Genomic DNA, 27,438 nt, shown 5'->3' with positions numbered 1-27,438 from the left:
TCTCTCTTTTGACGAACATATCAAGACTGTTTCAAGGACAGCTTTTTTTCCATCTACGTAACATCGCAAAAATCTGAAACATTGTCCAAAAATAATGCAGAAAAATTAATCCATGCTTTTGTTACTTCTAGGTTAGACTACTGCAATACTCTACTTTCAGGCTACCCGGATAAAGCACTAAATAAACTTCAGTTAGTGCTAAATACGGCTGCTAGAATCCTGACTAGAACCAAGAAATGTGATCATATTACTCCAGTGCTAGCCTCCCTACACTGGCTTCCTGTCAAGGCAAGGGCTGATTTCAAGGTTTTACTGCTAACCTACAAAGCATTACATGGGCTTGCTCCTACCAATCTCTCTGATTTGGTCCTGCCGTACATACCTACACGTACGCTACGGTCACAAGATGCAGGCCTCCTAACTGTTCCTAGAATTTCTAAGCAAACAGCTGGAGGCAGGGCTTTCTCCTATAGAGCTCAATTTTTATGGAATGGTCTGCCTACCCATGTGAGAGACGCAAACTCGGTCTCGACCTTTAAGTCTTTATTGAAGACTCATCTCTTCAGTGGGTCATATGATTGAGTGTAGTCTGACCCAGGAGTGTGAAGGTGAACGGAAAGGCTCTGGAGCAACGAACCGCCCTTGCTGTCTCTGCCTGTCCGGTTCCCCTCTTTCCACTGGGATTCTCTGCCTCTAACCCTATTACAGGGGCTGAGTCACTGGCTTACTGGTGCTCTTTCATGCCGTCCCTAGGAGGGGTGCGTGACTTGAGTGGGTTGAGTCACTGATGTGATCTTCCTGTCTGGGTTGGCGCTCCCCCTTGGGTTGTGCCGTGGCGGAGGTCTTTGTGGGCTATACTCGTTGGTTGGTCCTAAGTTGGTGGTTGAAGATATCCCTCTAGTGGTGTGGGGGCTGTGCTTTGGCAAAGTGGGTGGGGTTATATCCTTCCTGTTTGGTCCTGTCCGGGGGTATCATCGGATGGGGACACAGTGTCTCCCGACCCCTCCTGTCTCAGCCTCCAGTATATATGCTGCAGTAGTTTGTGTCGGGGGGCTAGGGTCAGTTTGTTATATCTGGAGTACTTCTCCTGTCTTATCCTGTGTGAATTTAAGTATGCCCTCTCTAATTCTCTCTTTATCGGAGGACCATGCCTCAGGACTACCTGGCATGGTGACTTCTTGCTGTCCCCAGTCCACCTGGCCGTGCTGCTGCTCCAGTTTCAACTGTTCTTCCTGCGGCTATGGAATCCTGACCTGTTCACCGGACGTGCTACCTGTCCCAGACGGGCTGTTTTCAACTCTAGAGACAGCAGGAGAGGTAGAGATACTCTTAATGATCGGCTATGAAAAGCCAACTGACATTTACTCCTGAGGGGCTGACTTGCTGCACCCTCGACAACTACTGTGATTATTATTATTTCACCATGCTGGTCATTTATGAACATTTGAACATCTGGGCCATGTTCTGTTATAATCTCCACCCGGCACAGCCAGAAGAGCACTGGCCACCCCTCATAGCCTGGTTCCTCTAGGTTTCGGTCTTTCTAGGGAGTTTTTCCGAGCCACCGTGCTTCTACACCTGCATTGCTTGCCGTAAAATGTATTCTGCACGGGGGTGTTTTGTTAAGAGCCCCGGCACTCAATCTTAACATTAGCTTGTGGTACGGTATTGGAAGCATTATTGTATTGGACCGTATCTTTCATATCAGCGAGAAATAATTTTCAAAGAACAAAAGGTTAAATTGATAGTAATACACACCTTGATAGGGTTAGTGTCCTCACACGGCCATATCTCCATGTTACAATGCTTCTTCACGAAAAACAAGAGGCAACCACCTGCACTAAATAGCCATCTAGCAGGCTCTGAAGGTAAGTGTAACTCCGGAAGTGTGGCAGGAGTGAACTTTCGTCAGAAGGAGGCTCCATAGCTGTATGGATCTATCTGTGCAAAACTGCCACAGTAAGCATCTTTTTTTATTTGACAGATTCTTTCTTGCTGATTAAAGATAACATATATTCTGTTGCCCTCTTTGACACCAAGGCATTGGAGGAAACAGTACTAATGCCCTCTGCCAACAACCCAAACAGGTTTGAGAGGGACAATGACTGCTGCTATGTTGTTGACAAACCATCAGGCCAGCAGACCAGTAATCATGGCAACAGGCCGGCTATCTGACATTATAATTGGATAACAGGCAAACTAGTTGCTGCGGTCGGCATGGAGATAAGGAGTCTAAATGCTGCACAGACAGGTAGACCTATAACAGTAACTAACCGTTAGCCTAAGACTACATGAGGATAGATTAGGGCTCAAAACAATGTGCATCACATAGAAACTACAGCTATGTTTTTCAGGAATAAGCCTGTGCAGAATAGGGAGAGGTTTTCCCCTAGCCACTGACAGACCGGTCAGTTGTTTTTGTCAACATTTGTAAATTATCTGACCAAAGAGCTGTGGTTAGGGGTGAATGCAACTTTTACCTCGAGATGACAATGCACCAACTAGGATAATACTGAGATCTGCTTTGCCCTTTACCCACAGTCTTTTGCTTAACAAAACCACCAACAATATATTAAATGGGGTTCTACTGTATGCATCTATTGTCAAGACCACAGTAGTGACATAGGGGCTACCTGGCATATATGTTAACTTGAATCAACCAGTACGCTTTTCTCGTCTATATGTCATTAGGTAGACGTCCTCTGACTACTAGCTAGTACTAGCTGGACATGTCACCAACTGGAATGCTGCTGTCAACCAAGTGACTGTGGCTAGCTTAGCTAGTTGGAGTGATGCTGTCAAAAATGATCTACCTAGCTAACGTTAGCTATACCTTGCATGTCAACCAAGCAAACTCATGACTAACGTTAAACGAGCTAAGTTTTCTATTCAACTGAACCTACCTGGCTCAATGTTGGTCGTGGTAATAATAGGCAATTGACTTAACTAGTCTAACTAACTAGTTAGCTAGTAGCAAGCCGTTGAAAACTAGCCTACGTTAACCTATCGTGTTGACAGCGATGCACCTACTGGTTCGATCAACACACAAAAAAGCTCGCTAGTACGGCTAACGTTAGCTAGAACTTAGATAACTACTGTAGAGCTGGACTGGCAATCGGTAGCAAAGATAGCTAGTTTAGATGGCTAACAAGCATAACGTAGCTAGCCACCTTCAAAAACATTAACGGGACCACACAAACTCCACCCCATGCTAACTCGCTAATTATGGTAAACACTTTCAGTTGTCAATAGTACATTAAAAAAAAACATGTTAGTGCATTTTGGACAGGATATAACAAAAATTATAGCTGTAAATCCCGTACTGCTTGATTGTCATACAGCGCACGCCCAAGCACCACTGCGGACAAGAGACCCCGTCCCCAATGGCACTAACGCGTTAGCTGCACTCTCCCCCTTCCGAAAGTGACAGTTCTATTTACCTTCTTGTCAATACGGACGGTGAATACATCACGGTCTTTCAGCTGCTCTCTGCTTAGAACCAAACCGTGGTTAAACTCCTGGACTGGTTGGTTCCGCTGAGCGGTTCGGTTCGAATTCGACAGTCCGATTAGCTTTCCGCTACACGGGTGCAGCTCAGCCGCCATCTTCACACGGGCGGCTTGCTTCGCGACACACGGGTTTGCGACAATTTTTTGCGAGCAATTCGAAATACACGCCCACTTTTTTAAAGGTGAACTGCATAAGGTCAAGCGAGCAAAATTGCTATATGCAAGTGTGGTAGCGCGCTTTCTCTCCAGAATCAATCTAATCAATCAACAGAACAATTGTCACTGATTTCCGAGAATGGGCCTTGATTTATATGCATACTTCTACCATAAACCACAACTTAATATAAACGCTTTGAAACTAGGAATTTCCATGGGTGACAAAAGTACAAAAATTACTTTGTTTTAAATATACTTAAGTATCCAAATTAAATGTAGTTGCTAAAATATACTTAAGTGTCAAAATTTTTTAAAAATTATTTAAAAAATACTCCTTATATTAAACCAGAAGGCACAATTTTATTTAATTTATTTTTATTTACGGATAGCCAGGGTCTCACTCTAACACTCCGACAGAATTTAAAACAAAGCATTTGTGTTAGTGAGTCCGCCAGAACAGTGGCAGTAGAGATGACCAGGAATGTTCTCTTGATAAGCGAATTGGCCCATTTTCTGTCCTGCTAAGAATTCAAAATGTAACGAGTACTTTTGGGTGTCAGGGAAAATGTATGGAATAAAAAGTACATAATTTTCTTTCGGAATGTAGTGAAGTAAAAGTAATAGTTGTCAAAAATATAAATAGTAAAGTAAAGTACAGATACCCCCCCAAAATATTTAAAGTGCTTTAAATAATTTTTACTTAAGCGAAAATTGGAAAGAAAGGGGTGGATCTGTACATTACACCACTGGGAATTTCAAACATAGAGAATTTACAGTTTTTGGTTCATTCAGCATCCAGACAGGTAGCACTATATAAGGCATGCATTATGTTACAATGACACTGTTCATTAATAATGCATAAATATTAAAATAGAGAGCAATCAATGATTGCAGTGTGTGAGTCAGCCGGATATTGCAAATCCAAGTCATTATGATGACTCGACAGGGGTAGATGCCTTGGTCACTGAATGGGACATTATCAGTTGCTGTGTATTGAAATATCACAATATTTTATGGAAACAATTTTGCCCAAAATTGTGCTATGAAGAAAAGATTTTTACAGTGAAAGACTCCATTATATAGTACCACAGTATGAATCATATTACCTATAAAACATAGCGGTCAAACAAGGAAATAGATCCAATCATTATTCTAATAGGGGATTTTAGAAACACTTAAAATAAGGGCTGTGTTTCGTGTAGGCTTACCCTGGTGTGACGTTTTGATAACCATGTAAATCTTTCTAGGACATGGTGACTTTTGTATTTACCCTCAAAAATCAAATGCTAATTAGCTGCTAATGTGGCTATCATAAAGAACTACAAAAGCCATGATGACCTGAATGAGACTGCCAAAACGAGGCAAAGGTAAGCATCTCTGCATTAGCTATCTAATGTTAGCTACATGTATTAATAAATAAATTGGCTACATTTCATTAAATTGACAATTCTGTGAACTGTCTTGTGAAAGTTTTCGATTGACACAATACCTGTTAGCAAAGGTGTCAGCTGGAGATGATGTGCATGAACTTGCAGGGATGATGTCTACTTCAATACTAATTAACATTTTAGAATCTAGAGTAAATAGAACAGAATATATTAATAAAAGTCACCTTGTCCGAGAGAGATTACATGGTTACCAAAACATCACCCGAGGGTAAGCCTACACGAAACTACCCTTATTTTAAGTGTTTCTAAAATTCTCTATGGGAAAAATGAATGGTTTAAAAATGATTGGAACCATTTCCCTGTTGGACCGATAGGTGTTATATGACACCTCCACTGCTCTATTTTCTTCAATGTTTTGATGGAAAATTTGCAGGGCTGATGTTACAAGATGGTAGCCTAGCAGTTAAGAGCATTTGGCCAGTAACCAAAAGGTTGCTGGTTCAAATCCCTGAGCTGACTAGGTGAAAAAAATATCAATTTTTATTTCTAAGTATCCTTGAGCAAGGCACTTAACCCTAATTGCTCCTGTAAATCGCTCTGGTTAATGGCGTCTGCTAAATTACAAAAAATAAAGATGGACCACTAGAGGGCGCATGAGGCTGTTGGAGGAGGGACTAAATCTTGACATCCAGTACAGCAGGTGGCAGTAACGCACCTTTCTCTGTCATGTCAAGCTGGCAGAAGGATATATCTACTGTACTGTCGTTGACATATCCGTGTGTTCATTTCATCCGTTTATTTTAATTTTAACATAACGGTTCATAATTAACTACCGAATACAAGATGTGGCAGCCCGATCCTTTCCACAATGAGTTGGTCTCTATTATGGATGAATTAATCATGTCGTTGGAGGAGGAAATTTGCAAATGTATGGCGTTGTCGGTCTCCTCAACACAATACAGCACAGATATTGATGCAGGAGAGACAGGGGAAATTGAAAGAGAATCCAAGTTGCTAAAAGTAAGTGGCCGACTTTACTTCTACAAATACGAAATGTTATCTTCCGTGTTAATCATTTGTTTTATATAACCAGCTTGGATACAGCTTGTTGTTGAATGACAAGTAAGTAGCCTGTTCTCTTATTGTAGGTCGAGTTGACATGTGTGATGAAAAAGTTCGTGAAACAGACTCTCGCCAAAATCAACCAGTTGATCTCTAAAGGCACTGAAGCACTGCGTTCAGAGATATGCCAGAGTCAAAGTGAGATGAAATCTCTGAAAATGAAGCTATTGGAGATTACTGTTGGTAAGGAAGTACCTGAAAATACAGTGGAAAGAACCCCACAGACAGAGGAAGAGGAGGAATGGACAGAAGCATCATTATCACCAGAGTTTGCAGAGGATTTTCAGGTTTGCTATATTTTACATGTTTACAAGAATTGTGCAGTCCGACCATGGGGTTGACGTTATCTGTGAGAATGAGACTTTTGCTATTATTATCCTGGGTGGCAGGTAGCCTAGTGGTTAGAGCATTGGACTAGTTACTGGAAGGTTGCAAGATCGAATCCCTGAGCTGACAAGGTAAAGGTAAAAATATTTTGTTCTGCCCCTGAACAAGGCAGTTAACCCGCTGTCATTGAAAATACGATTTTTTTCTTAACTGACTTGCCTAGTTAAATAAATCCTGGTACTGCCGTTGTACCCTTGGGCGCTGCTCTGCTACTGAGTTACAATTCCAAAAATTGCAATGCTTTTTTTCCCCCCAGGTTGACGTGCCAACTCCCAGTGGTGAGGCTGACAACACTACAAATGTCAAGAAGGAGACCATGATCAGAGCTAAAACCAGAGCGTTGGAACAGTCATTTACATCTCTAGCTAAAATACCTTCCTCCTCACTCATTGAGTCTATCACACAGGTGGCTATTACAGACAAACAGGCAGCAAGCAGGCCTACAGACAAACAGGCAGCAAGCAGGCCTACAGACAAACAGGCAGCAAGCAGGCCTACAGACAAACAGTCAGTGAGCAGGCCTACAGATGATCAGGCCCCAAATACAGACCCCCAAACTCCCAGTGGGGACTCTGTGGTGTCCACCAGACCCAGGAGGAAGAAGAAGAGAATAGAAGCGCAACCCACAGCGGCAGAATCAGACGGAAGTGAGGAAAACGCTGATGACCAATGGGAGGAGGAGAATGCTAAAGCTGGACAAACCTCGAATGATGAATATGTTCACAACATAAAGCCAAGGCCCAACATAAAGAAAAACCAGACTACCACCACCAGGAAAGAGCACCACTGTCTGGACTGCGGTAAGATTTTTAAGAATTCAAGTAATTTAAAACTGCATCAACAGACTCACACAGGAGAGAGACCTTATTGTTGTGAATTATGCGGGAAATGTTTCCCGACTGCTTGGAAGCTCAGAATACACCAAGCAGTGGTCCACAGAAGAGAGAAGCCGCTTGAGTGTCCAACATGTGGGAAGTGCTTTGCAACAAAGAGTTATTTGGACACTCACGCAAGCGTTCATTCAACAGAGAAACCGTTCCGATGCCTCGTGTGTCAAAAGTGTTTTAAAAGTAAAAAGGGCTTCAAGGAGCACACAATGTTGCACAATTCAAATTCAGATTCATATGCGTGTGACAAATGTCCAAAAACCTTTGTTAAGTTGAAATACCTCAAGAATCACCAGCTAACTCACAGTGGGGGAGGAGCTCACCGTTGTGAATTGTGTGGGAAAGGTTTCAAGACTCCTTCTCAGCTCAAACAACACCAAGCATCAGTCCATAGGGGAGAGAAGCCATTCCAATGTCCCACATGTGGGAAATGCTTTGCAACAAAGACAAATTTGAAAATTCACACAAGTGTTCATTCAGGAGAGAGAGCATTCCAGTGCCCTCAATGTCAGATGTGTTTCAAAACCAAGTATACTCTTAATGCCCATAAGAAGACACACACGGACTCCAAGCCATATGCTTGCGACAAATGCCCAATGACCTTTATCCGGTCACATTACCTCAGAAGGCATGAAATCTCGCACCTGACCAGCAAGCCATTCGTGTGCAGCCACTGTGGGAAAGGCTTCAAAGGTGAACGTGGGCTCAAGGGACACGAACGCACCCACACCGAAGACCCAACTTATACCTGTGACGAATGTGGCAAGGGTTTCTATCAACACGAATCGTTTCAAGTCCATGTGGCCTTGCACACCGGAGAGAAGCCGTTCACCTGCGATTGCTGCAGTAAAAACTTTGCTCTGGCGTCCTACCTTAAAACCCACATCGCAAATCATCACTCTGTCACCAAACCCCACGTCTGTGGGAAATGTGGCAGGAAATATAAGGATTTCACCCATTTCAGAATCCATATGTTTCAGGGTTGTCAAGAGGAGGCTGCAGCGTTGGTTTGACAACTTATTGTTGTAATATGTCATGTTTTCACTACAAACATGCATGTTTCCTTGCACAGTACCAATAACATTTGTTTTGAATAGATTGTTTTTTATGTCTACAGACTTGGCCAGTAATAAAAACCTTACCAGGGGATCTATAACCCTCTCTTAAATTGCACCTCTGGTTGGATGCAGGTTAAAGGCACAACCTGTAACTTTCATTCTGACAATGCTTTGTCATTCATTGTTATTTTGGAATTGTGATTAAAGTTGTAATGTTCTTGTTTCACTACAAACATGTATCTTTACTTGTTAATCAATATACAACCTTTAGACTTGGCTATGATAGAGCGCAGTACCACACATTTGTTTTTAAGTTAAAAAAATTATACAGATGTCAGTATTGTTGAATAGATGAATATCTGAAAAAAAGCATATGTTGAACATGTAAAATATAAGGCTATAATGATAGTCACTACAAAACATGAATAATAGAGCTTTTCACCCAGTAACTACTCAATGATGACTCAAGCCCTCAATAGGTTTATTTCACAGTAATACTGTAAGCAGACTTGACACCCTCCCTGCAGTAACACATCTCCATGCAGGGCTGTAATTCAATGATGTGAAACATTCTGACAGTTGCCTATAGAAATAGAATGAATAGAGCTGACACGATTCCTTATTCTAACAATCATATCTGTTCTACACAACATGTTTCTGAATGTAACTTTCTGTAACAACATCTCTCTGAACAGGCCCCAGTTGTGGCCCCTGTAGCTTGTGGTTAGGACCAGGAGTTTTCACATGACCATGTGACTTCACCAGGAAAGCACCGTTTACAGACCCTTTAGCAAGGTCATTGCACTATCTAGTAGTGCACAACAGGTGGCGGTATATACTTACCTCTTAGAAAGGGAAACGCGTGGAACCAGTGTCTGGTTCATCCAGCATCCAGACAGGCATCGCTATATAAGGCACACATTATGCTTCAATGATACTGATACGGTTAATACGTAGACATTAAAATAGAGAGCAATCAATGATTGCAGTGTGTGAGTCAGCTGGATATTGCAAATCCAAGTCATTTTGATGACTCGACAGGAGTAGATGCCTTGCTCACCGAATGGGACATTATTCGTTGCGGTGCATTGAGATATGACATTATTTTATGGAAATAATTTCCCCCGAATGTGTGCTATGAAGAAAACATCTTTACAGATAAAGACTGCATTATTTCCTTTGTTGTTTCGATGCGAAGTTGCAGAGCACGTGCTACAAGACCGACCATTAGAGGGCGCACGAGGCTGTTGGAGGAGGGACTACGTGTTAACATCCAGTACAGCAGGTGGCAGTAACGCGCCTTTCAATATAATATACAGCAATGTCAAGCTTCTTGTAGAAGAATACATCCGTTGGTGTCAAACGGTCTGTGGTTGTTGTGCTTAACATTTTAACATTAGCGGTTGATAGCTAATTAACTATCAAATACAAGATGTGGCAGCCTGATCCTTACCATAATGAGTTGGTCTTTGTTATGGATGAATTAATGACGTCGTTGGAGGATGAAATTGAGAAATGTATGGCGGTCTTAGTCTTTTCCACACAAGACAGGACAGACATTGATGCAGGGGAGACGGGGGAATTTGAAAGAGAATCCAAGTTGGAGGTTAAGGTAAGTGGCTAACTTTGCTTCTACAAGTTCAAACTGTTAACGTATGTGCTAATTAGTTTGCTATGGATAGTGCAGGTTGGCATTTATTGAGAAGACTCGTGTACTGTAGTTTAAATAAAGGTTAAATAAATAAATAAAATACTGGAGGCAGCTCTGCAGAGTGGTCACTAGCTGGCACAGCCACAATGTCATCAAATCTGATTTTAAACATAATATTAACCACACTGCTAACCCCAATGCTGTGTTTTCATACATTTTTACGATAAAGCCCATTTTTACTTTGCTGCTGGCCCGTCCTAAAGGAAACTGCATCCAGGGTAGAGTTGCCAGGTTGTGCTAATATTTCTCAAAACCCGCCCACATGCCGGGAAAACTAGCCCAATGTCTTTTTTTTCTGGCAGCCAAGAGAGCTGCCACATTTGAACCAATAAACACTTTCTCCATTAGTTTTGTGCCAACATCCATCAAATTCCTTAATATACGTTTTTTTTTTTGTATTGTACTGTAGCCTACATGTTTTTGTGTTATGTGTCTTGTATGTACCATTCTTCACCACACATGAAGTCCCCTCCCAGGAAATAAGTTATTTTAATTGAATAACATTATCGAGTGAATTAAGAATGATTATACAACGGGTGGGTCTAATCCTGAATGCTGATTGGTTAAAACTGCATTCCAGCCAGTGTCTATTCCACAAGTTACCACTGGCTAAATCGATGACAACCATCCATGTATATAAAAAAGTGATAATACCCTCGAAGCTGGTGTTTTTGGGTGGATATATTGGCACGATTTGCCGGCCCGAGACGAAACAACACCCATGCCAATATACCACGGCTGTCAGCCAATCAGCATTCAGGTGTCAAACCACTCAGTTTATAATTGTAAATAAATTGCCTTTGCACATGTGCATAACTATAGATAAATCCAACAGTAGAGTTTGAGTGATGAAAGTTGGACAGAGGATCTCGAAGTCTGCGCAAGAATCACAATTCGTTTGGCTATTTTCTGGCAATTGTGCCGTTATGTGCCAGATGTCAAGACCACAAACTGCTATAAATTTCCTATTTGCGAGATTCACTTGTCATTTCTAAAATATTGGTATATAATTAATTCAACGTTGCCATAGTTTGCTTAGCTAGATGCAGGTCACAGAGACTGTAGCCCCTGATAGGCCTGCATCTCATTTCAGATGGCCAACAGTAGCGTAGGCAAGATGTAGCCTAAACTGAACTATTTAGCAGCTTGCTTTGTTCAAATTGACAGACTCATTTATTCCGCATGAATAGTGAGGCGATTCGAGGTAAGAAGTATTTGTGTTGCCCAATAGCCTGCTGGAATAGGCTGGGGTCGTAATTGTAATTACTGATTCAAATGTGATTCATAATATGGATACGAACTGAATATGCTTGTCAACAACAGCCAGTGTTTGTTTTACCCCTAGCCTAATCTGATTGATACCGTTAATTGTATTCTAACAACAGTTTATTGGCAATTGTGATAGAGCAGTGACAATGACCACAATTGATAACTTCCAATTTTAATTAACTAAACATGGCCATTAATAATTGCATAATAACGCAAGGCTACAACAACGATAAATAAAGGTATAGGCTATTTATTGAATCTGTTTTCCAGCTCTAGGTACGCTACACAAGTGGCACAAATTGATTTGCAATGACTCCAGTGATCATCATTTCAACATATTTATTGTATCAAATGGTAGGCTGTATTTGATTATTATGCTACTTGATGGCCAACAGATGCAAATGTATCATTCTCCACATTTAATGTTAGTTTCGTTGTGGACTTTTCCCCGTAACAGAAGCACGCAAGGGAGTTCCATAACTTCAATTTCAAATTTCTACTCACGCGGTGCTCGAGTCCCAAGAACTGAGTGAAACCCTTTGCATGATACGGTTTTCTTTAAGCGAAGTCAAGTTTAAACCACCTCCAAGCAACTGTATCTAATGCACTCTAGTGCTCCTAAAGTCGTTTTCCAGTACTTTGTTGCCATTATTACTTGATACGCATCAGTTCTAGAGCGTTAATATGTTTAGTGGAAAAGCGTTGGAAATAGTGTCTCCACAATGACGCTCTAAATAGCCTACCTACAACTGGTGAAAAGTTGCCACGACGTGCCCGCGTGCTGCCCAGCACAAACACCACTCCGGCCCTCCCCACCATTCACTCAGCAACAGACTGCCTAATAGTCAGCAGCAGCAGGTCACAGCGAAATGAAATCTATATGATTTTTTTTTTTTAAAGAAAAATGCCATGACAGCATGGATGCTATATACAGTGGGGAGAACAAGTATTTGATACACTGCCGATTTTGCAGGTTTTCCTACTTACAAAGCATGTAGAGGTCTGTAATTTATCATAGGTACACTTCAACTGTGAGAGACGGAATCTTTTTTTTTTTAAGTAATTCATTTGCATTTTATTGCATGACATAAGTATTTGATCACCTACCAACCAGTAAGAATTCCGGCTCTCACAGACCTGTTAGTTTTTCTTTAAGAAGCCCTCCTGTTCTCCACTCATTACCTATATTAACTGCACCTGTCCACACACTCAATCAAACAGACTCCAACCTCTCCACAATGGCCAAGACCAGAGAGCTGTGTAAGGACATCAGGGATAAAATTGTAGACCTGCACAAGGCTGGGATGGGCTACAGGACAATAGGCAAGCAGCTTGGTGAGAAGGCAACAACTGTTGGCGCAATTATTAGAATATGGAAGAAGTTCAAGATGACGGTCAATCATCCTCGGTCTGGGGCTCCATGCAAGATATCACCTCATGGGGCATCAATGATCATGAGGCAGGCGAGGGATCAGCCCAGAACACACGGCAGGACCTGGTCAATGAACTGAAGAGAGCTGGGACCACAGTCTCAAAGAAAACCATTAGTAACACACTATGCCGTCATGGATTAAAATCCTGCAGCGCACACAAGGTCCCCCTGCTCAAGCCAGCGCATGTCCAGGCCCATCTGAAGTTTGCCAATGACCATCTGGATGATCAAGGAGGAATGGGAGAAGGTCATGTGGTCTGATGAGACAAAAATATAGCTTTTTGGTCTAAACTCCACTCGCCGTGTTTGGAGGAAGAAGAAGGATGGGGCGGCAGCGTAGCCTAGTGGTTAGAGCATTGGACTAGTAACCGGAAGGTTGCGAGGGTTGCGAGTTCAAACCCCCGAGCTGACAAGGTACAAGGTACAAATCTGTCGTTCTGCCCCTGAACAGGCAGTTAACCCACTGTTCCCAGGCCGTCATTGAAAATAAGAATGTGTTCTTAACTGACTTGCCTGGTCAAATTTAAAGGTCAAATTAAAATTAAAAAGGATGAGTACAACCCCAAGAACACCATCCCGAACGTGAAGCATGGAGGGGGAAACATCATTCTTTGGGGATTCTTTTCTGCAAGGGGGACAGGACGACTGCACCGTATTGAGGGGAGGATGGATGAGGCCATGTATTGCGAGATCTTGACCAACAACCTCCTTCCCTCAGTAAGAGCATTGAAGATGGGTCGTGGCTGGGTCTTCCAGCATGACAACGACCCGAAACACACAGCCAGGGCAACTAAGGAGTGGCTCCGTAAAAAGCATCTCAAGGTCCTGGAGTGGCCTAGCCAGTCTCCAGACCTGAACCCAATAGAAAATCTTTGGAGGGAGCTGACAGTCTGTATTGCCCAGCGACAGCCCTGAAACCTGAAGGATCTGGAGAAGGTCTGTATGGAGGAGTGGGCCAAAATCCCTGCTGCAGTGTGTGCAAACCTGGTCAAGAACTACAGGAAACTGCTTTTCTGATGTATCAAATACTTATGTCATGCAATAAAATACAAATTAATTACTTAAAAATCATACAATGTGATTTTCTGGATTTTTGTTTTAGATTCCGTCTCTCACAGTTGAAGTCTACCTATGATAAAAAATTACAGACCTCTACATGCTTTGTAAGTGGGAAAATCGGCAGTGTATCAAATACTTGTTCTCCCAATTATGTTTTTTATATATATATTACACACACACACAAACAGGCAGCAAGCAGGCCTACAGACAACAAACAGGCAGCAAACAGACTCTCACCAAAATCAACCAGTTGATCTCTAAAGGCACTGAAGCACTGCTTTCAGAGATATGCCAGAGTCAAAGTGGGATTAAATCTCTGAAAAGGAAGCTTATATACAGTATATAAAGTAGCCCAAAAACACAAAACCCGCAACACGATTTTCAAATAGGCTAATTTGGCAAGAGAACCGATGACATGGCAACCCTGCTCCATGATGACAAACATCAACAGCTTGAAAAAAGGTTGTTGTGGAATGAAAAATAAGTGTATATCTGTTCTCTGATTCTAGGTCCAGTTGACATGTGTGATGAAACAGTTCGTGAAACAGACTCTCACCAAAATCAACCAGTTGATCTCTAAAGGCACTGAAGCACTGCGTTCAGAGATATGCCAGAGTCAAAGTGAGATTAAATCTCTGAAAATGAAGCTTTTGGAGATGAATGTTGGTAAGGAAGTACCTGAAAATACAGTGGAAAGAACCCCACAGACAGAGGAAGAGGAGGAATGTACGGAAGCATCATTATCACCAGAGTTTGCAGAGGATTTTCAGGTTTGCTATATTTTACATGTTTACAAGAATTGTGCAGTCCGACCATGGGGTTGACGTTATCTGTGAGAATGAGACTTTTACTATTATTATCCTTGAATCCCAGGACTGACTGCTACTGCCGTTGTACCCTTGGGTGCTGCTCTGCGACTGAGTTCTAATTCCAAAAATTGCAACCCTTTTTTTTCCCAGGTTGACTTGCCAACTCCCAGTGGTGAGGCTGACAACACTACAAAAGTCAAGAAGGAGACCACGATCAGAGCTAAAACCATAGTGTTGGAACAGTCATTTACATCTCTAGCTAAAATACCTTCCTCCTCACTCATTGAGTCTATCAAACAGGTGGCTATTACAGACAAACAGGCAGCAAGCAGGCCTACAGACAAACAGGCAGCAAGCAGGCCTACAGACAAACAGGCAGCAAGCAGGCCTACAGACAAACAGGCAGCAAGCAGGCCTACAGACAAACAGGCAGCAAGCAGGCCTACAGACAAACAGGCAGCAAGCAGGCCTACAGACAAACAGGCAGCAAGCAGGCCTACAGACAAACAGGCAGCAAGCACGCCTACAGACAAACAGGCAGCAAGCACGCCTACAGACAAAAATCCAGCAAGCAGGTCTACAGACAATCAGGCCCCAAGTACAGACCCCCAAACTCCAGGTGGGGACTCTGTGGTGTCCACCAGACCCAGGAGGAAGAAGAAGAGAATAGAAGCACAACCCACAGCGGCAGAATCAGACGGAAGTGAGGAAAACGCTGATGACCAATGGGAGAATGCTAAAGCTGGACAAACCTCGAATTACAAATATGTTCACAACATAAAGCCAAGGCCCAACATAAAGAAAAACCAGACTACCACCACCAGGAAAGAGCACCACTGTCTGGACTGCGGTAAGATTTTTAAGAATTCAAGTAATTTAAAACTGCATCAACAGACTCACACAGGAGAGAGACCTTATTGTTGTGAATTATGCGGAAAATGTTTCCCGACTGCTTGGAAGCTCAAAATACACCAAGCAGTGGTCCACAGAAGAGAGAAGCCACTTGAGTGTCCAACATGTGGGAAGTGCTTTGCAACAAAGCATTATTTGGACACTCACGCAAGCGTTCATTCAACAGAGAAACCGTTCCGATGCCTCGTGTGTCAAAAGTGTTTTAAAAGTAAAAGTGGTCTCAAGGAGCACACAATGTTGCACAATTCAAATTCAGATTCATATGCGTGTGACAAATGTCCAAAAACCTTTGTTAAGTTGAAATACCTCAAGAATCACCAGCTAACTCACAGTGGGGGAGGAGCTCACCGTTGTGAATTGTGTGGGAAAGGTTTCAAGACTCCTTCGGAGCTCAAACGGCACCAAGCATCAGTCCATAGGGGAGAGAAGCCATTCCAATGTCCCACATGTGGGAAGTGCTTCGCAGAGAATAAAAATTTGAAAATCCACGCAAGTGTTCATTCAGAAGAGAGAGCATTCCAGTGCCCTCAGTGTCAGATGTGTTTCAAAACCAAGTATACTCTTAACGACCATAAGAAGACGCACACGGATTCCAAGCCATATTCTTGCGACAAATGCCCAATGACCTTTATCCGGTCTTATTATCTCAAGATTCATCAAGCTTCGCACCTGACCAGCAAGCCATTTGTGTGCAGCCACTGTGGGAAAGGCTTCAAAGGTGAACGTGGGCTCAAGAGACATGAACGCACCCACACCGAAGACCCAACTTATACCTGTGACGAATGTGGCAAGGGTTTCTATCAACACGAATCATATAAAGTCCATGCGGCCTTGCACACCGGAGAGAAGCCGTTCACCTGCGATCACTGTGAAAAAACCTTTGCTCTGGCGTCCTACCTTAAAACCCACATAGTGAAACTTCACTCTGTCACCGAACCCCACGTCTGTGGGAAATGTGGCAAGAAATATAAGGATTTCACCCATTTTAGAATCCATATGTTTCAGGGTTGTCAAGAGGCTGCGGCGTTGGTTTGACTATAACAAGAATTGCCTATCATTGGAAATGACCATTTCTCTTCTTTCTAATGTTGGGAAGGGATCAAAATATATATTGGAAATATATGGTACATGGAAATCAAGATATGGAGGTAGGTGGGATGGGCTGAGAGTAACTGAGGGGTGGGATTAGAAACTCATAATCTGTGTAATAGTTAGGACTGAAAACACCATATCATGCATACCGGAAATGCCTGAGTACCATTTCAGGTGTAATGTGTATATCAAACTATTTCTGACATGTAATACCTTGTATAAAAAATACTATGTATGAATAATGTGCATGTAACAAAAATGGAAGACAAAGTTACTTTTTTCATACAGGGGATAGATTGGCCAGTAATAAAAATAATAGTAAATAAAAAAGTTGGAGGAGACCTACAACACCCCCCCCCCCCCCCCCCCCCCCCCCTTTAAATGCCCCCCTGGTTGGATGCAGGTTAGAGGCACAACCTTTCATTCTGACAATGCTGTCATTCATTGTTATTTTGGAATTGTGAATAAAGTTGCAATACGTTCTTGTTTCACTACAAACATTGTTATTCCATATACATATACGATGATAGAGCACAGTACCACACATTAGTTTTGAAAAAAATATCAGTATTGTAGAACATCGGATCAAATCATACTTTGACCATGTAAAATATAATGCTATAATGATAGTCACTACAAAACATGAATAATAGAGCTTTTCACCCAGTAACTACTCAATGATGACTCAAGCCCTCAATACATTTATTTCACAGTAATACTGTGAGCAGACAGATGCATCCCTGAATTAACACATCTCCATGTTCAGAAGTCATCAAGATCATGCAGGGCTGTATTCAATGATGTGAAACATTCAAGAAGGGTGTGATTGCGGCCTGTGGAAAAAAAACTCATACTTTTATTTACTTTTTAACCCACATTTTCATCGCACGGACAATCGGGAAATCCAGAATATCAAAAGTGTCATGTAAACACAAGCCACATGCAGGAACCAATGAGATGCTTGGGGGATGTTCATGCAGAAGCCTGAATGCCCACAGGCAGGAACACCCTGAATTGTGGGCCTCATTCACACACACTTGCATTCTGACAGTTGCCGATTAGAAATAGAATAAGGAATCATGTCAGCTCTGTTCATTTTATCTGATAACCAATCTTATCTATTCTACATGATGCTGCTGAGGGTAGGACGGCTCATAATGATGGCTGGAATGGTATAACTCATGGAAACCATGTGTTCGATGTGTTTGTTATTCTATTTATTCAGTTCGAGCCATGCTAATGAGCCCGTCTTTCCCTCTGAATCTGAACATTCTGTAAAAACATCCTTGGGTGGATTCGATTATACTGTGCTGCAGGGCAGCGGGCAAAGGCCCATCAAGTCACTGGCCGAAAGCGGGGAGGGAGGAGTTTCCTTAATTGGGTCACTTTTGTTTTGGGCCGACTTCGCTGTGAGCTTTTAAACAGGACACGTGGTTCATACCCGGGAGGCAGCCCCATTCCAAATCGAATGCAATCAATTTTCAGGCAATGTAAAACAGTCCTACATGGGCGCCCGGGCGAGATTAATCGAACCCCTTCCTGAACAGGCCCCAGTTGTGGCTACTGCAGCTTGTGGTTAGGGCCAGGAGTTTTCACACAGTGAGGAACAGTCAGGACCCTCTCTGCCCTCAGAGAGTTCCTAAGAATAGATACAAATCTGTATATATTTTTTATATATTATAATTTGTAATTTAGTTTTCATTGATTTAATATGTATTTGTCTTAATTGTAATGATCTTCCTTTTGAATTTCTTCAGTTTGTATTGGAAAAAGAAGGGTTAATATCCAAGAGAAAAAATATCCAATCAGAATTTTTCTTTGGTAGTCCCTTAGTAGAAATAATCTAGCTGCGCTCAATGCTCATTGGCCAGACACTCAGGCTTTGAATAGAAGGTACCAGCCAATGTCGTTGATATTGACTTCAATTAGAGCAGCATTTTGGAATGACAGTAAAATCAACCAATCAAAAATTGTCTGGGACAATTGTATGATGCATACGTCACTAATTCAGAGCCAATAGCGAGCCGTATCTTGTTTTCTCACACTTGAACCTAGCTAGCTGGCTAGCTTTTTGCAGTGAGTGTATGTAACGATGGCAACTCCAGAGAGAGTAATCAAGGACGATTAGGTGGCTAAATTGTTAGCATCGCCCTTTTCAAGACTAACCTTTAATTAAAAATGTAATCTTGTACAGACCGGGAGACCAACTCTGCACTGCCTGATTTGGTGGAAAGAGTTTTGAAAGGCATTTTCAAGTTAATAATTATGAGCACTATCTGTGGCTGTGAGCCAACAAAAAAGCTTTACTGTTGGAATTGCCTACACTTCAGCACTGATAATAGCTCAACCTGGACAACTGGTTTCAAAGATTTAGCCTGTTTGACAAAGTCAGCACTTCGACACAAAAACTCAACTTCACACCTGCGAGCTACAGTGTGTTACATTTTTGGGGGGGACACAGATCTTGAGAAAAATGCTGCTAGGCCACCAAAATGAGAGAAAAAAAATCTTGAATTATTTTAGTTTTACCAGCACCTTGTGACATCACCAGATTAAGAGAGTGCGCATAGCAATGAATGAACAGAGTTTGCGGGAAATTTCTTTCACCTTGGTTTGTACGGCGTTTATTCCAGAGGCCATGACTGCGGCCCCATCATAACACTGCGCCACAATTTAACGAGTTGAGTTTCTTAACGAGCGGCGGTGCATTGAGACACTTGCTCGCAATGATAAAGTCAGGCACAACAGGGAGATTCTAAAGCGATTTATTCATACGGTTGTGTTTTTAGGCAAGCAAGAATTAGCATTCAGAGGTCATGATGAGGGTAAAGAATCAGCTAATAAGGGAAACTACTTGGAAACACTGGATTTCTTGGCTGAGTATGACAGCACGTTAAACTGCCATTTGGCTATGGCTACCGTGTTCACAGGCACTTCCAGCAAAATCCCAAATGACCTGATACACACGGTCTCAAATTTATTGACTTATGTCATGAAGGAAAAATTGAAGTAAACCCCCTTTGTAACCATCATGGTTGACGAGACGACAGACACCAGCAATGTAGCCCAAATGTCTTATGTGTTGCGTTACTCTACCGATGGTGGTGTGAATGAAAGGTTATTCAAATTTGAGGATATAACTGAAGATAAACGGGCAGAACCGGTTGCTGTCCGAATGATCAGCTTTCTAGAGGAGTGTGAATGCACGGTCAAAGTTGTGGCACAGTGTTACGATGGGGCCGCTGTCTAACGAACAAAACTACTGGATGAAATATGCCAGCGAAGACTACCCAGCGTGGCGCCAACACGATGGAACTTCTCCTCAAGCTTAGTTTGAACTGTGTGTGGGGGAAAAAAGGCGGAACTCATCAAACTATTCGAATACATAGTGAACCATCACGATGACTTTGATGAAGACAACGTTCACAGCGCAGATGGATACATGATGCACATGACAAGCTTCGAGTACTGCTTCCGCGTTCTACTCTGTATTTGCATACTCCGACGTGCTTTTTTGGAATATTGCAGAACAGGGAGTTTGACATGTCGTTCTGCTTGTCCAGTGTGGATGACTTCTGCAACACCACAGGGGGAGAGGGGGGGAGGAAAATTCGATTCCATCTACGAGGACACTGAGTGAGACCGGAGTTCCGACGGGGGCGCAGGACACATATACAAGGAGACGTTCGCGGGCAGTACCAACAGCTACACAGTGCGATCATCGACAACATTGTCAGTCAGCTAATAAACAGGTTCAATGACCATGAAAGGCTCATGTTCCTTGCCCTCCTTGACCCACAAAAGTTCTCAATATATAGGGAAACACCAACATTTCCAAACGCTGCATTCTCAAGTCTCGAGGAAAACTATGGCCCTAATTTTGATTTGCCGCGGTTTAAAACAGAACTCACCGTTATATACTCAATATCTGACTTCGAGGGTAAGAGCCTGGCTGATCTGCTCCACTTTCTCCAGCAGAAGAGACTAATTGATAGTATGCACCAATTGTATCTGCTTACCTGTCTAGTTTTCACCATTCCAGTGTCCACTGCATCAGTAGAAAGAACATTTTCAAGACATATTCCAGGAACACCACTGGACAGGCCTGACTGTCAGCCCTGGCTTTGACCTCAATCGAAAAATAACTTATTTCAGATTTAAAATCAAAAGACAAGCTATATGAACCTGCCATTGCCCATTTCATAAAGAAGGACAGGACAAAGGACTACGTTTTTAAATGATAGTCATAATGGTGAAGGGACTTTTTGTTTTCATCTACAGCTTGCTTTTTGTTGCTATCTCGTTCATATCATTTTGAATACAATGTGTAAAATATTACTTCAACTTTAGGTCACTGATTGTGTGGTTAAAAACAAAGGTAATGACGTTGCAATTGGAAATACTGGGTACATGACATTTCGTGTTGTGCATTTTTTTATTGTTGCATGCTGGAGTTAGAACATCGAATACAGCGCAACTTTTTCTCTCTCTGACAGCATATACTGTCCTTGGTCTTCAAACAATGTGAGTAGTTGTGTGGTTGAATTTATTCGGCCACTATTTGAGTGACTGTTTGTTCTGGCAAATGTTTATTTGAAACGACCCAATCATATTTTCTTCTAACGTGGTTCCTGCTATTCATATTTGCAACCGTTGTCTACGTGTGCTGCTTCTGTGAACCACAGCCGAGGACTATTTGACTCTGTCATCAAATAATTGCTTCCCCTACATAGGTCTGCAAAAGACAGGTCTCATGTCATGCTCTGTATACACAGGCATCCATGTTCTCTGTATGTATGACGTCAGATCTTTTTCCTCAACTAAGGGCCAACTATCTCCAATAGTCATGACCATGTGACCACCAGGAAAAACTTGGTCTGCAGAACGTCTTGCTACAGAGCTATAGGTAACTACCAAAACATACTTGAGTAAATGAGAGATACAAAAGCCTTGTTCAGACTGCAGGCCTTAATCCTTAAAGAGCAACTGCCCCTAAAAAGCAACTAATCCCTTTGAAAACAATAGTGTGCAATGGCAGCCCTTAATTGGGGGCGTTCCTCCATGTTCCTCCACACCCCCCTCGAGCATCCCATTGGTTCCTTCATGAATATTTGTAAAAATGTTATTCCAAATTTTTTTTTCAGGTGAGCTGTAGTACCCTCAGAACCCCTACTTCTCGAAACTATGGAAAATATATGTTGTATGTTTCTGGATGAAGCACCATGATGCCTTGTTGACAACATGGGCTCAGGTGTGCAACTACCAGTGGGGTGATACTGGAAAGACCTTTCTGGTAACCACAAGGTAGCTAACTTTTGATAAAGCGAGGCAGGCTAGCTAACGTTTTAGCTAGCATTAGCGTAGCTATATAGCTAACTCATTATAGCTACCTCATTACGTATCCCACCGTACCTTCTCCGCTGTGCAATCTGGTTTCCGAGCTGGTCACGGGTGCACCTCAGCCACGCTCAAGGTACTAAACGATATCATAACCGCCATCGATAAAAGACAGTACTGTGCAGCCGTCTTCATCGACCTTGCCAAGGCTTTCGACTCTGTCAATCACCATATTCTTATCGGCAGACTCAGTAGCCTCGGTTTTTCTGATGACTGCCTTGCCTGGTTCACCAACTACTTTGCAGACAGAGTTCAGTGTGTCAAATCGGAGGGCATGCTGTCCGGTCCTCTGGCAGTCTCTATGGGGGTGCCACAGGGTTCAATTCTTGGGCCGACTCTTTTCTCTGTATATATCAATGATGTTGCTCTTGCTGCGGGCGATTCCCTGATCCACCTCTACGCAGACGACACCATTCTATATACTTCCGGCCCGTCCTTGGACACTGCTATCTAACCTCCAAACGAGCTTCAATGCCATACAACACTCCTTCCGTGGCCTCCAACTGCTCTTAAACGCTAGTAAAACCAAATGCATGCTTTTCAACCGTTCGCTGCCTGCACCCGCACGCCTGACTAGCATCACCACCCTGGATGGTTCCGACCTTGAATATGTGGACATCTATAAGTACCTAGGTGTCTGGCTAGACTGTGAACTCTCCTTCCAGACTCATATCAAACATCTCCAATCGAAAATCAAATCTAGAGTCGGCTTCCTATTCCGCAACAAAGCCTCCTTCACTCACACCGCCAAACTTACCCTAGTAAAACTGACTATCCTACCGATCCTCGACTTCGGCGATGTCATCTACAAAATTGCTTCCAACACTCTACTCAGCAAACTGGATGCAGTTTATCACAGTGCCATCCGTTTTGTCACTAAAGCACCTTATACCACCCACCACTGCGACCTGTATGCTCTAGTCGGCTGGCCCTCGCTACATATTCGTCGCCAGACCCACTGGATCCAGGTCATCTACAAGTCCATGCTAGGTAAAGCTCCGCCTTATCTCAGTTCACTGGTCACGATGGCAACACCCACCCGTAGCACGTGCTCCAGCAGGTGTATCTCACTGATCATCCCTAAAGCCAACACCTCATTTGGCCGCCTTTCGTTCCAGTTCTCTGCTGCCTGTGACTGGAACGAATTGCAAAAATCGCTGAAGTTGGAGACTTTTATCTCCCTCACCAACTTCAAACATCTGCTATCTGAGCAGCTAACCGATCGCTGCAACTGTACATAGTCTATCGGTAAATAGCCCACCCATTTTTACCTACCTCATCCCCATACTGTTTTTATTTATTTACTTTTCTGCTCTTTTGCACACCAATATCTCTACCTGTACATGACCATCTGATCATTTATCACTCCAGTGTTAATCTGCAAAATTGTAATTATTCGCCTACCTCATGCCTTTTGCACACAATGTATATAGACTCTCTTTTTTACTACTGTGTTATTGACTTGTTAATTGTTTACTCCATGTGTAACTGTGTTGTCTGTTCACACTGCTATGCTTTATCTTGGCCATGTCGCAGTTGCAAATGAGAACTTGTTCTCAACTAGCCTACCTGGTTAAATAAAGGTAAAATAAAATAAAAAATTACAATTTAGGGCATAGCTCATATAAGTTTGTGAATTGTCTAGATACTGCTGGTTATTTCAATTGTTTTACCTTTATTTAACCAGGGTAGTCCAGTTAAGAACATATTCTTATTTACAATGACGGCCTACCCCGGCCAAACCATAACCCGGACAATGCTGGGCCAATTGCGTGCTGACCTATGGGACACCCAATCACGGCTGGTTGTGATACAGCCTCGAATCAAACCAGGGTCTGTAATGACACCTCTAGCACTGAGACACAGTGCCTTAGACCACTGTGCCACTCGGGAGCCCCGGGTAAAGTTATCATTTGATAATGCTAGCGAGGCTGAATAGCTCGTTACAGGCTAACTGATGCTAGTCTACAAATCAGATTTGCATGTTAATTAGTAGCTAATACAAGTGTATTCTGTATTGTCTAGGGCAGGTATTCCCAAACTGGAGTATGTACGCGTAATGCCGTCGGGTATGCCAAATAAAAATGTGATTCACATTTAAAAAATATATATAAACTCAGCAAAAAAAAGTCCTATCACTGTCCACTGCGTTTATTTTCAGGAAATATTTTTATGAACATAACAAGATTCAACAACTGAGACATAAACTGAACAAGTTCCACAGACATGTGACTAACAGAAATTGAATAATGTGTCCCTGAACAAAGGTGGGGTCAAAATCAGAAGTAACAGTCAGTATCTGGTGTGGCCACTAGCTGCATTAAGTACTGCAGTGCATCTCCTCCTCATGGACTGCACCAGATTTGCCAGTTCTTGCTGTGAGATGTTACCCCACTCTTCCACCAAGGCATCCGCAAGTTCCTGGACATTTCTGGGGGTAATGACCCTAGCCCTCACCCTCCGATCCAACACGTCCCAGACGTGCTCAATAGGATTCAGGTCCGGGCTCTTCGCTGGCCATGGCAGAACACTGACATTCCTGTCTTGCAGGAAGTCACGCACAGAACGAGCAGTATGGCTGGTGGCATTGTCATTGTCAGGATGAGCCTGCAGGAAGGGTACCACATGAGGGAGGAGGATGTTTTCCCTGTAACGCACAGCGTTGAGAATGCCTGCAATGACAACGAGCTCAGTCCGATGATGCAACGACACACCGCCCCAGACCATGACGGACACTCCGCCTCCAAATCGATCCCGCTCCAGAGTACAGGCCTTGGTGTAACGCTCATTCCTTCGACGATAAACGCGAATCCGACATCACCCCTTGTTAGACAAAACCGCGACTCGTCCATGAAGAGCACTGTTTGCCAGTCCTGTCTGGTCTGGCGGCGTTGTTGCCGATGATGTCTGGTGAGGACCTGCCTTACAACACGCCTACAAGCCCTCAGTCCAGCCTCTCTCAGCCTATTGAGGACAGTCTGAGCACTGATGGAGGGATTGTGCGTTCCTGTTGTAACTCGGGCAGTTGTTGTTGCCATCCTGTACCTGTCCCGCAGATGTGATGTTTGGATGTACCGATCCTGTGCAGGTGTTGTTCCACGTGGTCTGCCACTGTGAGGACAATCATCTGTCCGTCCTGTCTCCCTGTAGCGCTGTCTTAGGCGTCTCATATTACGGACATTACAATTTATTGCCCTGGCCACATCTGCAGTCCTCATGCCTCCTTGCAGCTTGCCTAAGGCACGTTCACGCAGATGAGCAGGAACCCTGGGCATCTTTCTTTTGGTGTTTTTCAGAGTCAGTGGCCTCTTTTAGTGTCCTACGTTTTCATAACTGTGACCTCAAGTGTCTAAAACGACCGCTCCACAGGTGCATGTTCATTAATTGCTTATGGTTCATTGAACAAGCATGGGAAACAGTGTTTAACCCCTTTTATAATGACGATCTGTGAAATTATTTGGATTATTACCAATTTTCTTTGAAAGATAAGGTCCTGAAAAGGGGATGTTTATTTATATATATATATAAACAAACAGTACATTTATATTTTCCAACAGGGCTATACATTTGGGTGAGGTTTTTTTATCGCCTGAATAGCCTAGTTTCACTGCCCCCCAAAAAAATTTAACCATCTAGTGGTCAGCGAAATAACAACACAATGTCAAGTACAGGTAGCCTAGTCAAATAATTAACATCCAATCACATTAACCGTTACTCTCTGACGGGAATCCTTCACTCTTGTGCAGGCATTTAGAAACAAAACATGACAATTTGAAAAATAAGCCAAAAATGAGCTTGACCCGAGTTACTGCCTGATGACAGATGGCTTTATCAACAACGGTAATGTCTTTATTGAAGACTCATCTCTTCAGTAGGACCTATGATTGAGTGCAGTCTGGCCCAGGAGTGTGAAGGTGAACGGAAAGGCTCTGGAGCAACGAACAGCCCTTGCTGTCTCTGCCTGGCTCGTTCCCCTCTCTCAACCTGGATTCTCTGCCTCAAACCCTATTACAGGGGCTGAGTCACTGGCTTACTGGTGCTCTTCCATGCCATCCCTAGGAGGGGTGCGTCACTTGAGTGGGTTGAGTCACTGACGTGATTTTCCTGTCCGGGTTTGCACTCTCCCTGGGTTGTGCCGTGGCGGAGATCTTCGTGGGCTATACTCGGCCTTGTCTCAGGATGGTAAGTTGGTGGTTGGAGATATCCCTCTAGTGCTGTGGGGCTGTGCTTTGGCAAAGTGGGTGGGGTTATATCCTTCCTGTTTGGTCCTGTCCAGGGATATCGTCCAACGGGGCCACAGTGTCTCCCGACCCCTCCTGTCTCCAGTAGTTTGTGTCGGGGGGCTAGGGTCAGTCTGTTACATCTGGAGTATTTCTCCTGTCTTATCCGGTGTCCTGTGTGAATTTAAGTATTCTCACACTCACTCACTCACACACACACACACACACACACACACACACACACACACACACACACACACACACACACACACACACACACACACACAGAGGACCTGAGCCCTAGGACGATGCCTCAGGACTACCTCGCCTGATGACTCCTTGCTGTCCCCAGTCCACCTGGTTGTGCCGCTGATCCAGTTTAAACTGTTCTGCCTGCGGCTATGGGACCCTGACCTGTTCACTCAGCGTGCTACCTGTCCCAGACCTGCTGTTTTCATCTCTCTAGAGACAGCAGGAGCGGTAGAGATACTCTAAATGATCGGCTATGAAAAGCCAACTGACATTTACTCCTGAAGTGCTGACCTGTTGCACCCTCCGCAACCACTGTGATTATTATTATTTGACCCTGCTGGTCATCTATGAACATTTGAACATCTTGGCCATGTTCTGTTATAATCTCCACCCGGCACAGCCAAAAAGAGGACTGGCCACCCCTCATAACCTGGTTCCTCTAGGTTTCTTCCTAGGCTCTTTTCCTTGCCACCATGCTTCTTCACCTGCATTGCATGCTGTTTGGGGTTTTAGGCTGGGTTTCTGTACAGCACTTTGTGACATCAGCTGATGTAAGGGCTTTATAAATACATTTGATTGATAATGTCTGTCATGTACAAAAAATACCCGGGTTGATATAAACAAAAATATTAAAACAAAAATAAACGCAACATGCAACAGTTTCAAAGATTTTTCTGAGTTACAGTTCATATAAGGAAATCAGTCAATTGAAATAAATAAATTAGGCCCTAATCTATGGATTTCACATGACTAGGAATACAGATATGATAGGGGTGTG

The 27,438-nt window shown here is 43.1% G+C and overlaps 3 protein-coding genes across 12 annotated transcripts in view; 2 read left to right on the top strand and 1 right to left on the bottom strand.

Moving 5' to 3' along the window:
• Positions 1 to 3,663, bottom strand: part of LOC109906479 (neuralized-like protein 4) — a 37,464-nt gene extending 33,801 nt beyond the window's left edge. For 7 of the 10 annotated variants that reach the window (XM_020504184.2, XM_020504186.2, XM_020504187.2 and 4 more), the window contains exon 1: positions 3,441 to 3,663. In XM_020504184.2, the coding sequence (XP_020359773.1) occupies positions 3,441 to 3,605 (165 nt within the window). In that variant the 5' untranslated portion in view covers positions 3,606 to 3,663. The remainder of the gene's footprint in view (positions 1 to 3,440) is intronic. The other 3 variants (XM_020504191.2, XM_031791987.1, XM_031791986.1) reach the window with 3 other exon arrangements.
• A 1,775-nt stretch (positions 3,664 to 5,438) lies between these two features.
• Positions 5,439 to 8,740, top strand: LOC116353971 (oocyte zinc finger protein XlCOF6). The gene is made up of 3 exons (XM_031791985.1): positions 5,439 to 6,073; positions 6,202 to 6,462; positions 6,819 to 8,740. The coding sequence occupies exons 1-3, from the start codon at positions 5,897 to 5,899 to the stop codon at positions 8,460 to 8,462; spliced, it is 2,082 nt and encodes a 693-aa protein (XP_031647845.1). The 5' UTR covers positions 5,439 to 5,896; the 3' UTR covers positions 8,463 to 8,740.
• A 725-nt stretch (positions 8,741 to 9,465) lies between these two features.
• LOC116353970 (zinc finger protein 436) lies at positions 9,466 to 17,333 on the top strand. The gene is made up of 3 exons (XM_031791984.1): positions 9,466 to 10,119; positions 14,488 to 14,748; positions 14,938 to 17,333. Exons 1-3 carry the CDS (start codon positions 9,940 to 9,942, stop codon positions 16,732 to 16,734), a joined length of 2,238 nt encoding a protein of 745 aa, XP_031647844.1. The 5' UTR covers positions 9,466 to 9,939; the 3' UTR covers positions 16,735 to 17,333.
• The last annotated feature ends 10,105 nt before the right edge of the window (positions 17,334 to 27,438 follow it).

The sequence above is a fragment of the Oncorhynchus kisutch genome, linkage group LG16 (genome assembly GCF_002021735.2).
Source record: "Oncorhynchus kisutch isolate 150728-3 linkage group LG16, Okis_V2, whole genome shotgun sequence".
NCBI lineage: Eukaryota > Metazoa > Chordata > Actinopteri > Salmoniformes > Salmonidae > Oncorhynchus > Oncorhynchus kisutch.
The sequence above is the reverse complement of the archived record's forward strand: the minus strand, read 5'-3'. Positions and strand labels throughout refer to the sequence as shown.